The sequence below is a fragment of the Schistocerca nitens genome, chromosome 2 (genome assembly GCF_023898315.1).
Source record: "Schistocerca nitens isolate TAMUIC-IGC-003100 chromosome 2, iqSchNite1.1, whole genome shotgun sequence".
Lineage (NCBI taxonomy): Eukaryota > Metazoa > Arthropoda > Insecta > Orthoptera > Acrididae > Schistocerca > Schistocerca nitens.
In genome coordinates this window covers 121,090,855-121,107,086 of record NC_064615.1, presented here as the reverse complement: position 1 = coordinate 121,107,086, position 16,232 = coordinate 121,090,855, and the positions used below count along the sequence as shown (strand labels likewise).

The 16,232-nt window shown below is 38.3% G+C and overlaps 1 protein-coding gene across 1 annotated transcript in view; it reads right to left on the bottom strand.

Annotated features, from left to right (window-relative positions):
• The window catches only part of LOC126235805 (serpin B6-like), a 286,482-nt gene that overhangs the window by 136,456 nt on the left and 133,794 nt on the right, over nt 1-16,232 (bottom strand). Inside the window, exon 3 of the mRNA XM_049944634.1 lies at nt 15,273-15,452. Within this exon, the coding sequence (XP_049800591.1) occupies nt 15,273-15,452 (180 nt within the window). The remainder of the gene's footprint in view (nt 1-15,272; nt 15,453-16,232) is intronic.

Here is a 16,232-nt window from a genome sequence, read left to right as displayed (position 1 = left end):
CGTGGACAAGCTGGATTGGTTGTTTCAAGTTTTTGCTGAGGCTAACCTGCATTGCTGGAAGGTAAAGTTTGACTTTTTTTGTGCGAGAGGTCACTTACCTCGGGTTCACAATTGATTCCCATGGCCTACACACCTCTAAGGAATATGTCGAGGTGATTCAAAACCTCCCTCCTCCCTCCAATGTGAAGCAACAGCATACCATCCTTGGTCAAATCAACTATTATCGCTGGTTTATACCCCACGCTGCCTCGATTTCAGCACCCCTGACGGGGTTATTGTGCAAGGGTGCACGTTGGGTTTGGGAGAGGGTGTGTGAGCAGGCTTTCATATGTCTCAAGTCAGTTCTCTCCCACCCTCCTTGTCTGGCCACTTACGATCCTTCCCTGCCCCTCATCATCTCCAATGATGCGTCGGACTATGGCCTGGGTGCGGTACTCTTGCAAGTGATCGATGGCGTTGAGAGACTGGTGGCCAAAAAATTGACTGACACTCAAACCAAATATAGTAAAATTGAAAAGGAAGCTTTGGCGCTGGTTTCCGTCCTGAAAAAATTCTACAGTTTCGTGGATAGTCGTAATTTCACCCTGAAGACCAACCACCTGGGTGCTGCAGTGTCCACCCAGACAGCGTGCCACCTTCAGCGTTGGGCGCTCTTCCTGGCTACGTTCGACTTTGATATTGTCTATCGCACTTCTGAACAGCATGCAAACGCCGATGTTTTGCCTTGCCTGCCTGCTGGGGTAGACCGTGAGTTTGATGCCTCCTTCTTGGTTTGTTTCCATGTGGAACCGGATGTGGACCTAGCTCTGGATGCACTTTCATTGGATGCCGATGCAGTCTGGTGGGCCACTGCTCAGGATTGGACACTGCAAGTTCCCTGCTGCCAAGTTGCTACGGGTTTTCCAACCAGCAATTGTAGCGCCCATGATGCAGAGGTCCAGCATTTTTGGGATCGTTGGCACAGTCTCTTTTTCCACAGTGGCATCATCCCTTTGCATAGTGACTCCGACGTTCCGTGGGTGGTCATAATGAATCTGTTGTGCCACCGTGTCCTCGACCTCCTCCACGCTGGCCACTGGGGCATCATCTTCACTGAACAGATGTCACACCAACATCTTTATTTTGGCAGTTGGGACAAAGACATTGCCTCCCTTGTGTCATCCTGCACCATGTGCCAAACATGTCAGGCAGCACCCCTACTTCAGTATTTTTTGTGGCTGGATGGAGCTGCTCCGTGAGAATGTCTCCATTTGGATTTCTCCACAGGACCGTTTCATGGTTCCCTGTGGTTCACACTGATCAACTCTGGGTCGAGATACCCTTATATCTCCCACTTGATGAACAATATTTCTGTTGAGACTATCAAAATTCTCCGGCGCCTCTTTGCTGTCGTAGGACTCCCCAAAATGGTCCACAGTTTACTTCAACAGAGTTTAAGCAATTCTGTACTGCCAACTGAATTTCCCTCATCCAGCTGCCCCTTTCCACCCTATGTCAAACAGTCAGGCAGAATGTTTTGTGGGAACATTCAAGGCCCGGCTCAATAAGCTGCTGAGATATCACCTACTGGTGGAGGCCGTGCTTCCCTTTTTGGCTACATATGAGACCGCTCTCCATGCCGGTAAAAGTCCAGTGGAGATATTTCATGGTCAACCATTCCGCTCTCCCTTATCTGTTCTGGTTTTTGAGGCTTCTCACCCTCCTGCCCACATACCGGCGCTCTCCTTTTGTGTCAGGCAGGAGGTCTGGGTGCAAATCTTCTCTCATCCACGGGCGCACTGAGCATCTGTGGTCATCACCAAGTTCTGCAGCCACGTGATGGCATCTCTCCGGTGAGCCAATGGTTCCACCACCAGCTGGCATATCAACCACCTCTGGCCCCTTCCGGTGGACCACAACACCCCAGGGAGCTGTCAGTGCCTATCACCGCCTGTCCTGTGGCAGAATCTCCACTTCCGCTCCGGCCTCAGCTGCTGTCTCCGCTGCCAGCTGCCAGTGCTGCATCGCCTCCTCCCACCCCTGCCAGCCAGAAACCCATGGAGGTTGACCAGGACACTCTTACTCCTATGTACGTTTGTGGTGCTGCGCAATTTTTTTTTTTATGACTCATGTAGTACTCCGCCAAATTGGCTTTATAAGCATGCCAGGACAGTCAGACTGGCAGTGCTTACCTACTGTTGGGCAACAGCTCCAGCCAGTACTTACACCAGCCCTAGCATTGTATACACTCCCCATGTTGTATTTTGTAATTGGTTGAGTAGATTTTGGCCAGTATTTTCTTCCATTGTCTTGTTTCCTTATCTGGTTTACCTCCCCAAGAGTTGTGGGGATTTTTTGGTGTTTTTTGGGGTTTAAAACTTAGTGTATGCCAAGAAGGCATTTTTCTTTAATTATAATAAAGTGTGTTCAAATTGACTGTTAGTTCTTCCCTGCCGACTGCAGGAGACTACGTAGACTTCATAATGGATCCAGTAGACAGGTCACTGACCCTGATCACCACCCTCCATCACCTCAAATAAGGCATAAATGGAGTGCTTCTGTCCCAGCAGACCTATTTCAATCATAAATGGTGTAATATTGTAGGATATCAATACTGACAATCCATCAGAGCTCAAGGAAGCAGCGTAACTATGTTGCGTGCCATTACATTAGACAAGCTGCAGCCACCAGTCTCAAGGTAGGCACAAGGGCAACCGTGCTATACATGAGCAAGTTTGTGTTATGATATAACTTACTACCAACACAATTCTGGTTGGATCTTCTCACTGCTATAGTCATTATATTTAGACACTGGGTATTAACTCTGTTTAATGGACTTGTGTATGTGCTGCTTTTGGGACTTTGGCTTTGTATAAGACATTTCTCAGATGTGTACCAGACAGTGCCCACTGGCACCATATTAATTAATTCTCACGGTTGTAGCTTTACCTCCATGTGTAGTGCTGTACTCACAGTTCTTGTATTAAATGTGAACTGTAGTTTATTCATCTCATACAGGGGCAGTGGCAAGGGGAAAGGGGGTGGGCTATAGCCCCCCCTCCCTCAAGGGAGTATCGTATTACACTGGATAAAATGACTTCAGAACTCAGCAAATATATTACTTCAACAGATTCAATCTGTTTTTATAATTATATAGCAATATAGCTTGCACTGTATTTCAAACACATTTTAACAAAAGAATAAAAGGTAAATATCATTTAACTTAAAATGGGCATCTTATTATTTATTAATATACATTGGATGTAATGTCATCGACATATTCAAAAAAAGAAACAGAGACAAATGAGCATGATAAATTGGGCAGAAGATGGAAATAGCCAGTGAATTTTATTACAGAATTTTTTTTATATTCATGTCAAGTTCAAGATTTTACATTCATGTCATCTTCTGTATACAGAAAATTAATGAAAACTTATTTGTTGTAATTTGACCTTTTTTATGGTTTATGCAATTTATAAAATCTTCCATGTTAAAATAAGTTTTTTACCCTGAACTCCAAAACAGTTACCAAAAACTACTTTAAGCAACACCAAATTTTACCAATTTGTCAGTGGAGGACCCCAACTCTCCTTTTGTTAAGCAATATTCCATTTCTCAAACTCCACACCCCCTCAATAATTTGCCCCCCCCCCCCCCCCCCCTTCACTGATTTCTAGAATCGCCCTTGATCTCGTGCAATCCATTTGGTTTACATACTGAAGATTTGTCAGAAAGTTACATTACAATTAAAAATACTTTTACACTAATACATAATAATATAGCACTGAGATGATTTTTCTATGAACGATAATATATATACTAATGAGGGTATGTAACAAGTGTATCTAGCTCATATTACCAGTTAGTCCTGCACAAATTCATCCATTGAGTAATGGCATTTCCGTACCAATGTCTCATATAGCCTTCTTTTCAGTAGACCTAATTTCATCGTCATTAACATGTTCCCTTTCAATTTTTTATAGATTTTCATCCCTGTTTATTGAGGAGCATACAACTAGAGGTGGTGGGTGGTAAGCATAAAGATTTCTTTGTTCCTTGTGTCATATGTGTGAACAAAATGGTTTCACTCAAACAATTGCTGTCTGGTATACAAGAAGATTGTTATAACATATATTGGGATAGGTTCACACCATGATAGCCAAGTTTCTCCAAAAAACACTACTATATCTGATAATAGATTCTTGTATTTGCTACTTGTTGTGATTCCATGTCAGCTGCAGTTGATAATATTTGCAATGCAAATATAAACATATGTATATCAGTTACTGTACTCAAAATATTCTCTCCCGACAATGTTGTGGAGACTGAATGGTTGAGTAAAGCCACAGTATTTGCAATAAGAAAATACCACAGCATGAGATAATGAAAAAAAGGTATGTATTTTTAGCCAAATAATTACTGGTGCTAAAGTACTGATTTTACTGGAACTTAACTGGAACCTCAGTTAATTTGAGTGCAGCTACCACAGTAAAAAATAGCTTGCTTGTGACAGGGGATGTTGTGATATTGTGGCATGTGGATAAATTTCTGAGTTTATCGGGTACACTGTTAAAGAAACTGTACAGTAAGGGCAAATACTCTTACCAGAAACCTATATCATCTCTACACCAGGATTCCTATGCTGCACTTTTTAACAGACCTCTTCCTTAGATTTCCACAGTTCTTTGAGTTGTCCTACTCCTTTGTCCACATGGTGACTTCAGGCACTACAGGAGATTCAAATTTATAGTCCGAGGTCGTTAACAAGTACGAACAGTTTGGTACTTAACTCATATCGATGGCTGCGTTGTTGTCTTCGTGAAGTCTAGAGGTGATTCCACTGCGATGTTCCCGCGGTTTTTCTTTGTGTTTGGATGAGACTAACTGGTTTGTAGGGCGACGTGGTATTTTGATTTTTAGAGAGCAAACGTTACATTAGTTTTGCACATCAGTATTTAATTCATTTATTCACATTTAACACTTCTACAAAAATATCAAATACGACATTGTTTTACACCACATCTGTATCATCACCTTCTCCCGCCCACGCTTCCTATAAAAGCCACTCCACCACCTCTGCCAAAGATCGACCTCCTTTCCCCATGACCAAAGATAACTGTCTCTTAGTTGTTAAACTCGCAGTCAAAGGCTATATTTACATAAAACGTTACACGTAAAGAAATTACTGACATACACGATCTTATGTTCTGTTATAATACCCCCCCCCCCACACACAAGTCCGTGCATGGCATGCATGGGATTGTGTGTCACTATGGAATAAAATATATCTAATACACACATCATAATAAAATTTCCAGTTCCGAAAGTTAGTAATAAAATTGGTTTCCCAAGTGATCTTAGTTATATATATACACTTTCCATGATATACAATTTGAAAGTTACATTGGCTGTATTGAGCAATAAGTGTAATGAGCTAATAACTAACAATAAAATATGGCACCTTATATTTAATTGATCATGGTAGCTGCAGAGCCGTGTTAAGATGGGTACATAATTATATAGTATATGCATAAACTCAAGTTTACTTCAATACTGACTTAATGCATCTTAGTTAACCTAATTCTTCTGACTGTCAGTGGTTTCTTTAGAATATATTAAGTGAACTGTGGAATGCAGACATCTCTCACAATCTTTTAATATAAGTGCTTCAATAAAATACCTTATGGCATGGCTTGTGCCCAAAACAACCATTAAATCTAAAGAAATCATTATTCTAAAATAAACAGGTTCTTTTAACCACATACATAAAATAGACATAGTTCAAAATATTGTAATACTTATACACAATGTTAAATGGTTGTCTTTTAGGGAAAATTCATGTATACGTGATGAATGGAGTCACATGGTGAATCCAGTGCAAATTCAATTATGTGTGATCAGCACTGTATTTTCAGAGTCAGATTGGTTTACATATTTATGATTTAATGTTTCCTTTATAATGAGATAGCTGAGACGTTCCACATTATTGTGACTATAATTGCAGTATCCTCACATTGTACATCTATTTCAGCTTTATAGGTCAAATTATGACAAACTCTACACTTAAATTGTGTAAGATTGTTAGTATTTATACCTTAACTTTACATCATTATTAAGCAGTTTCATTTTTATTTACTCTCCTGTGCTCAAATAGCATATGGCCATGAATAGAAATTATTCCAAATTGTGTAACAGGGTATGGGATAAATTCCTAACAGCTCTTCATTCACTTTAACATAAAATTATCTAAACTATTACAAAATATTCTCCCACAATATAAACTTCAAAATTAGTATCACATAACCTTCAATCCATCACAAGTGTTTCAAAAGTAATACACCAACATCTGTTTCCATAATGCTCTAAACCTCAATACATTCTTAATTTGCATGATTAAATTTCATGACTACCCACTATATTTTTAACACACTATAGCATACCTGGTCTTTCAAAGTACACTCTCATAATCTGACAAGCACCTCCAGTTTGCTTTATCCATTAAATAATGTTCCATCTGACATAGCTTAGAAATGACAAGGTTTTGTCTTCTTACACACAATCACTATTCATATCTTATTACTTTAAAAGTGTCCACATCATTAACTTTGGTTTATGTTACGAGGCATTACTATGACACTGTAGAATGGTTCGTAGTCCGACACACTGATCTCGTACCAAATTTAATGAATGGGTATACTACAGAGCAAAGAGAAATTAGTACAGACAATTCACATTAACACAAAATCTACTTCATACTTTTAGCTGACATAGTCCCACACTTTGACATGAAGTTTTCCTTGAATGATAAAACAACAAAGTGATGTAGTTGGGCCAGTCAACTAGTTCTTTCTTTACTTATTAATGACTATTTTATGGGTCATGTTTGTAGAGCTTTAACTCTGTAACATTGCGCAGTCCAAATAACTTCTTGGATTTTGGGTAGATTAGCCTATAGGCATTAGGGTGTGGGTTTTCCTTGATTTCAAAGGGGCCTATATAGATGTCAAAAAATTTCTTTATTTCAGAACTCATCAATTTAGATTTTTCCTGTGTTTTTACTAAAACCAGATCTCCTGTCCTGAACTGTACTCCTTTACTTCTTGCATCATGTCTCCGTTTTCTTACCTCTCCTCGTCTTTTCATAGTGGTCCTAACAGCTGTCTCTCTTTCCTGGGGTGTCATAGTTTGACAAGGTGGGAAATCAACATTCTCAGAAATCAAATTTGCAGGTCGTCTATTAAACATTACTTCATAAGGTGAAAAACCAGTGGATGAATGCTGTAGGCTGTTCATTATATCCTCAAAGTCAGTAACATTTTCAATCCAATTAACATGATTTTTACTACAGTATGTTCTGCAGAGCCTTCCAATTTCCCTCATGTACCTTTCTGCTGGGTTACTTGATGGGTGACAAACCGAAATCAAAATATGTTTTATTCCTGTATCTTCAATAAAATTTTTCCATAATTTAGATGTAAACTGTGACCCATTATCAGACATGATGGCCTGGGGTATACCAACATTTGTGAAATAATGATTCGTCAGCTTGATGATAATTTGTTTACTGGTTGCTCTCTTTAATGTATACAATTTTATAAATTTAGAGAAAACGTCAACTATAACGAAGATGTAACTATACCCTCCCCTTGACCTTGGTAGTGGTCCATATAGATCAATAGCTGTCAATTCAAGGTTTTTATTTGGTAAAATGTTTTGCATCAATTCTTTAGATGTTTGGTTGCTCACTTTTACTCTCTGACAACGATCACAGGTTTCAAGTTTTTTCTTCACTCTCCTACTGATATTATAGAAGTATACATTTTCCTGTATCTTCTGTATACATTTTGTTGCCCCGCAGTGTCCGAAGCTTTCATGTATGTAACTGATTAACGTGTCAATACATTGCTCAGGCCAACATAGTTTCCAATTGTCTAAGTCAGGTCTAGGTCTCCTAAACAAAATCCCTTTTTGTACTTTATAATACTGATCTACCTTTTCTCCTCCCTTTTTCCCTATATAACTTTTAACCAACTTCCAATTCTCATCATGGTTTTGGTTTCTACGAATATCATTACAGATTTTCAGTATTTCAGCTTCATCTTTTACACCCTTTAAGTACATAAGTTTGAACTCTTTCTCCTCTTTTCCATAAGTATTTTCAACATCTGCACCTACTGGTAGTCTGGAAAGGGCATCTGCAATGACATTATGTTTACCCTGAATAAATTTGATCTCATAGTCAAACTGTTGAAGGAATAAGACCCACCTTGTTATACGGTCATGATACAGTCTGCACTCCTGAATGTACGATAGAGCTTTATGGTCAGAGAAAACAATTACCTTGTGCCCTAAAAGATAACTTTTAAACTTATTAAATGCCCAGTGGATGGCAAGTAGTTCCTTCTCTGTGACCGTGTACGATTTTTCATACTTTTGTAAAACCCGGCTAGCAAAAGCAATAGAATGGTGTTCTAATTTTCCTTCTACTTCTATGTTTTGAAACAAGTGTGCCCCTAAACCTGTCTCACTACTATCTGTCATTATACAGAATGGTAACGACATAACAGGTCTATACAACATTTGACTTTGGGACAGTTGTTGTTTTATTTCCACGAATGCATCCTGACATTCTTGTGTCCAATCCCAAACAGTATTCTTTTTTAGTAAGTTACATAAGCAGTTTGCATTTAAAGCTTGGGTACTAAGAAATTTTCTATAGAATCCAGTGAGACCAAAAAAGGACTTGAGTTGTTTTTTGTTCTTGGGAGTAGGGAAGTTTACAATGGCCTCAAGTTTATCCTTATCAGGTAAGATTCCCTTTTCTGAAATATTATGCCCCAAAAATTTCAGTTCATTAACTCCAAAACAACATTTTTCCAATTTTACGGTCATTCTCCCTTCCCTCAATTTTGAACAGACTTGTCTCAGAAGGTTTAGATGATCTTCCCAGGTTTTTCCAGTTACAAGAATGTCATCTACATATACTATTAATTTTGAAGACAATTCATCACCTAATACAAAATCCAGTGCTCTGATAAATTCAGCTACAGATACATTCAATCCAAAAGGGACAACACAATATTGGTAACTTTTGCCACCATACAAAAAGGCAGTATACTTCCTAGAATCAAGTTCAAGTGGTATTTGGTGAAAACCAGATGTCAAGTCTAGGCTACTCATAAATTTTACATTATCAAATTTGTGCAGGAGTTCATCCATATTGTCAGGATGGTCATTTTCTCTAATCAAAAACTTATTAAGGTGCCTAGAGTCAAGTACAAGTCTAACCCCACCATTTCTCTTAGACACAACTACTAATGGGTTGTTGTAAGCACTTCTACTTCTTTCTATAATCCCCCAAGTTTCCATTTTTTGGATTTCCCTTTCTACATCTTTTTTCCTGGAGAATGGAATGCCATATGGTTTTAGGAAGAAAGGATGATGATCTCTGAGTTGAAGTCTGCACTGATAGTCTTTTACCTTCCCTGGTCTCTCACTGAATGTATCCTGAAATTCCCATAACACTTCTCTTAACTGATTTTTCTGACTTTCACTTAGATTTACAGCTTCCTTCAATTTTACTTCGACTAATTCTTCGAAATTTTGTTCATTTATAAGATCAAAGGATGTGTTATCACTTATGGCTTGATTATCTACCTTGCTTACAACAGCTTTGATATGGCTGCAAGAATTACTACAGTTAAGGATGTACATTTCTGTTTTCAGAATACTATTTTTCTCAGGTTCAGTAATTATAACAGTCTTATCTTCCCAAGAGAAGCTTACACCTACTTTCAAGACCCAATCCATGCCAAAAATGATATTTTCTTCTAACCTTGGGACCACAAGGCAACCCTGCTCAAATTCCACATTTTCAATTTCAAATGTTAACAATACTTGACTCTTAACTACCTTACTTTGCCTACCAGTGGCACCTCTGATTTTTACCCCTACAACCGGCATTTCTACAAAGTTCTTACCATCTCTAATTTTATCTCTAAATTTTTCTGATATTGCACATATGGGGCTTCCTGTATCAATAAGACAGTGCCCTTCCCACTGATTTACTCTTATTTTAATGTATGGACAGCCTAATTCCTTTTCATCTGCCTTCCCCTCGGGGACTTCATATAATAAATCTTTTTCAATTTCTTTATAATTTCCATCTACTTCCTCCCTTTCAGTCTTCATCAGGTTTATCTGATTTTCAGATTCTAAGTTACTAGTGTCAAGTTTACACTTTGGCTGCACACAAAATATCTCCCTACTGTTTATGTACCTTTCACTCAGACTCTTTCTTTTACTCTCCCACCAGTGTGGGCATAAAACTCTACTAATAATACTTAGACGATACCAAAACACTTTGCTACTACAACTCTCATTGTACTGGTTCCACAGGATTTCTAAGAATTGGCTTCCTTTACTTTCAATAATATCACGCAAATCTAATTCTTTCACAATATTTTCACTTTTGTTATCACCACTTTGATTAACCATGAACTCATCAGGACAGACATGTAGCAATTGGTTTTCAGCTGTCACTTCATTATTCTTATCATATTCCTGTGCTTCGTCACCACAACTATCATCAAGTTCCAACACTTCATTATTTATTTCAATAAAAACATTGTACTCACTTACTGGTTCGCTTACCATACTTTTCACATCAAAAATACTAACATCATTACTACTATGGTATACTTTACAGCCAGTTTCATTTATTTCTCTCTGTTTTTCACTCTCTATGGTTGATTCTTTTTCCTGTTGCTTAGGTTTATCATCAGCTGATTCACTATTACCTTCTTGTGTGAACAACCCCCCCAATTCTGAACTAAAACATTTATTACCCTCTTCATTATTAGCTTGCTCTCCCCTTTTTGCCCAGCTGTAAAAATCATTTAACATCTCCTCATCCAGAATTGAGTCAGAACTTTGATCTTTCCTACGTTTATTTTGTGGTGGTCTACTGTGCCACATAGCATCCCAAAATTTTTTATCAAAATTTATATAATTCACTTGGTACTCCTGGTTTTTAATCTGTTTGTTAATGGTACAGTTATTTGCAGTATTGGGTTTTGTGTGAAAGTTAGTGGTCCTATTATGTTTAAATCTGTTCGCCCCAAAGCTGTGGACCCTCATTGAGGCGGTCCGGAGTTTTCCGGATGTCTACCTCTATTGTCACTCCTCCAATTTGTATTCATTCTGTTGTTACCTTCCCATCTGTTGTTCCTAGTTACACCATTGCTTTCCCAGTTACTCCCTCTCCAATTAGCATTGTATTCTCTCGTTCTATCATATTGGTGTTCATTCCGAAAATCTCTATCGTCCCTTCTAGGGTTCTCCCCACGGTAATCAGAATTCCACCTCCCACTGAAATGGTTTCCGTTACTAAACTGTTGCACATTTCTCTCCATTGCCCTGTCTAATTTGTCTATATATTTTAGAAACTGGTCTAAACAGTCGTCAGGTCCATGCACTAATTCCCACTGTATTCTTTCAGGTAACCTCCTTTTAAGGGCATCAATTTGCGTCATTTCGTCGAAGGGTTTATCTAGATGCACCAATTTCCTAAGTTGATCCCTGCAAAAGTGGTTTCTGCCCCTGAAGCTAGGCCCATTTAAAAATTCACTTTTTATTCTACCCTGTTCAGTCTCAGACCAAAACTTATTTAAGAAACTCTTCTTAAAATCATCAAACGTTTTCCACTCATCAAAATGTTGGTTTGCCCAAGACAAAGCTTCTCCCTCAAGAAATTTTTTGACAAATTTAATCTTTAGATTATCAGACATGCCAGGAACAAGGTTGTCAGAGCAGTGTTGTAAAAAATCTACAGGGTGTAAATTATCACAAGGAAAACTTTTTACAGGTGAATTACTCCACACACTTCCACCATTCATACATAAATTTCTAGTCACAAAATTATCTTGCATTTCAGTGAATCTCTTGTCTATTACACTTAAATTACATGTTACAGACTCTTGTATCTTATTTAATTCAGCATCTAAGGAGTTAACTTTTGATTCTGTGTCTAGACTTAATTTGTCTACCCTCTCCTCCACAGTTCTTTGAGCTGCAGTTAACCTTTCAATCTCTTTCCCTTGACTTGAGCTAACTGTGGCTAACTTATTTTCTAACGTCACGAACTTATTTTCTATAGCTTCAATTTTGGAGTTCACGCCCTTCAAACTTTCTCCTAATTGAAGTTTTAAATTTGAGATCTCTTCTTTCAGTACATCCCCGTTGCTTTTCATTTTTGCTTCCAGCGATTCACTGGATGCATTTATTTTAGATTCTAGGAATTCACTATTTGAGTTCATTGCCCTTGTTAATTCGCACTGCATTTGTCCCATTCTGGCAAAAAGTAAACTTACCCAGTCCTGTTGATCCGGTTTTCTTTCGGTTTGTGAGTCATCTGGATCGTCACTTACACCACACACGTTCGAGTCTAACATTTCTCCAGCTTCCTTTTTAATTTCTTCTGATAGCGTCATGATGACACCACGTGTTTGGACACAGTTTTGATGAACAGTTTAAAACAAAGCAGAATTGTGCTTATCTTTTCACACGACGTCGGTCACAGGTCCACCTCTCCGATAAGCAAGCACTTTGTTGGTTCTCACACTACTTTTTCTGGTCCAGGAAACGTGTACAATGTTATTCACGTTTTACTAGTTATAATGTTTATAATGTTCCGCAAACGAAGCACAATTAGTCCCATCGCGTTTAACTGTAATATCCCGGACGAGCCCCCAAGTTTAACAGACCTCTTCCTTAGATTTCCACAGTTCTTTGAGTTGTCCTACTCCTTTGTCCACATGGTGACTTCAGGCACTACAGGAGATTCAAATTTATAGTCCGAGGTCGTTAACAAGTACGAACAGTTTGGTACTTAACTCATATCGATGGCTGCGTTGTTGTCTTCGTGAAGTCTAGAGGTGATTCCACTGCGATGTTCCCGCGGTTTTTCTTTGTGTTTGGATGAGACTAACTGGTTTGTAGGGTGACGTGGTATTTTGATTTTTAGAGAGCAAACGTTACATTAGTTTTGCACATCAGTATTTAATTCATTTATTCACATTTAACACTTCTACAAAAATATCAAATATGACATTGTTTTACACCACATCTGTATCATCACCTTCTCCCGCCCACGCTTCCTATAAAAGCCACTCCACCACCTCTGCCAAAGATCGACCTCCTTTCCCCATGACCAAAGATAACTGTCTCTTAGTTGTTAAACTCGCAGTCAAAGGCTATATTTACATAAAACGTTACACGTAAAGAAATTACTGACATACACGATCTTATGTTCTGTTATAACTTGTTGCTGCTATAACATGCCCAATGCTTCCACCCTCTACTGCTTACTACAGCCCCACTTCTGGTAAATCCCACAACACTGAAGTAAAATCAACATATACAGTCATATGTGTTGTTTACCAACTAATGTGTACTCACTGCATGATTTCTTATACAGCAATAAGCAGCACTAAAGTCGCTTAGTGCATAAATAAACACACAAGAACTTTGTGAGTACAGCTATATGCTACATGGTTTTCAGCCTGCTGTTTTCAGCTTTCTGCTTCCCCTGCAGTGTCTAATCTGGCTTTATTTTGTATTTAGCGTTCATGCTCCTCACCACCACTTGGAGGATAAGGAGGAGTTTGTCAGTTACAGCTGAAAGGTGCTTGTCATGTGGATGCATTTGAGTATTCAGTCTGATAAGCCAAAGCAGATGAGTTGCCTTGCAAGTTAGTTTTGACATAACTTAGCGAAGTAAGAAACGAGAAAAAGAAATGTCAGGTACAGCCTTTCTGCCATACATTTCCAGAGTGATGGATAGAATTGGCCATATATTGCACAAACACGGCATAAAGACAATTTTCAAACTGACAAGGAAGATCAAAGATTGTCTTAGATCAGCGGGACCCACTTGCAATGTCAGGAATATACCGCATACCATGCGCATGTGGAAAAGTTTATGTTGGAATGTCTGGATGATCAGTCAACACCAGGGTCAAAGAACATAAGTGACATTGCAGGTTGTAGCAGGTGGAGAGATTGGCCATGGCAGAGCACACACTGAGACCGACTGCCCCCGTAATAAAATTTTCCGACACGGAAGTTCTGGCTGGAGAGAAGCACTATCACACCCGCTTGTTCAGAGAAGCTGTAGAAATACAAAATCACATGAATAGCTTCAACAAGAAAGAGGAAGGCCTTAAGGTAAATGGATCCTGGCTTCCTGTACTGCAGCAAACAACAGTCATAGGTAGCAAGAGGAGAACCGCACCGGGAATGACCACGGACAAGCCCTCGGACGTTGGTGCACCAGGTACATATAGTCTGCAGCTGCGAGCTCAGCTCCAGTTCACCACTGGCAATGGAGGATGAAGCTTTGACAATGCCAGCCACTTGTGCTGGTGAAATGTCAGTGAAATGATCAGATGAATGTCGGCCAAAGAACCCAAGACAGAAGCCAGTAGACAGTTTGTCAACAAGTGGCCACAAAAGCCTGAACAATTTTGTATTTGACATAACTGCTTCAACTTTTTATTTATAAGTATATGCAATGGAATGGATTTACATTACCACAATTATCTTTTTGTCTATTACTGTTAGTTTTATTATGGTCTTGCAGTTTAGAGATATTTAATTTTAACTTTCATATACAACTAAAGATGGAACTGAGTCTCTGAAACCTGGTAGTGCAAAGACTTTAGTCAATAAATAACTGTACAACTACAGAGGTTGTTTTAATCATAAACATTACATGTAACAGGTGTGGATGTCCCACCAGAAAAGAATAATGTTACTTATATAATGGCTGCAGATGTTCTGTGTGACTTTATTTTGCAAAGTAAAACAAGAAAAGCATTGTTAAGAAGTATATGAAATCATTGGCTTTTACCTAGAAGCTGCAATAACTTAAAATCATTATAACTAAACGTCTTGCATCTCAAGAGAGCTGTTGTGTGCAACTTATACCATTTAGCCTTACACCAATGCTGGTGATTTACCAATTGCAGTTTAAACTTTTAATTCCACTTCATTTTCTGATGCATAAAAAAATAAAAAATCCTTCCAACAGAGAAAAAATGGCACCTCATTCTTGGAAAGCCAATCATTACCGTTTTGTACATGCTTTGTGGTGCAGCCATTGTCATTTCTGTATTTTTATATAAATTTTAAGCCACTCTTAACCAGTTTGCTATCTTCAATGTATTTACTTACATGAGAATGAGTCTTTCTATATGAGTAATTTAAAAACACAACAGATGATTCATACAAACCTGCAAACGATTTGTTAATTCTCTAAATCCATTCTCAATAGTCTCCTTATCAGATGGAAGACATAAGCCATCTGCAATCTCCTGAGCAGTGTTACCCTTTGCACCAAGATGTACAAGAGCTAAAATTACCTGCATGCTTGTTGGGGAGAAAAACAGGTTACCTTTGACTTCTGAGAGAATCTGTAACAAAAGTAGTAACATTGAAAGGATACTAAGCAGAAGTTACTTCAGTGTGTCAACAACATTTATCTGCCACAAAGAGAGACGTTCACGAAAATACAGTAGTAGTTTGATGGAAAGAAATTTGAAGTAGGCATCTAAGAATCTAGGACAATAGTCCTTTGGTGACATACCATTCAGCAAGGTTAAAGAATAAGTATTTGAGAATGACTGTAGGACAACTCTGTCTCCATTGTAGAAACATCATATAAGAAAGACTACAATATATTCAGAGGTGTCTGACAGTCAATTCTATGCTACATTCATGTGTGGAATGTAAGGGGAAGGTAGTATTACTCATGAAATGTATCTTCTCCCATACAGATATGCCCATCAAACCAGAGAATTAATATCTTGTTGAATTGGTTTTCCTCAATACTTAGTTGTGATTTATCATTAAATTAGTAGTTGCCTCTTTTTTGAAGAGATGCAGTTATCAGAAAGGGAAATAGGAAAATATCAGTAATATAAACATTACTACGAATGATTCAATGGAATAACTTACGGCATCTACAGGAAACTGCAAATGAAGGTGAGTTTTTATCAATGTTGGACCTATATTTGCCTTTAAAACTCCATATAGCTGAAATGTTGATTATACTGGTGGATACTATATTGTAATTTTTGTCTTCTTCAGTCATGACAGGAATGATTTTACTAATTACTTTCATTTTAGTTCAACTGAGACAGATGGAAAATGAATCATTAACCCTTACAGTACCAATGTACTTTTCACAATGT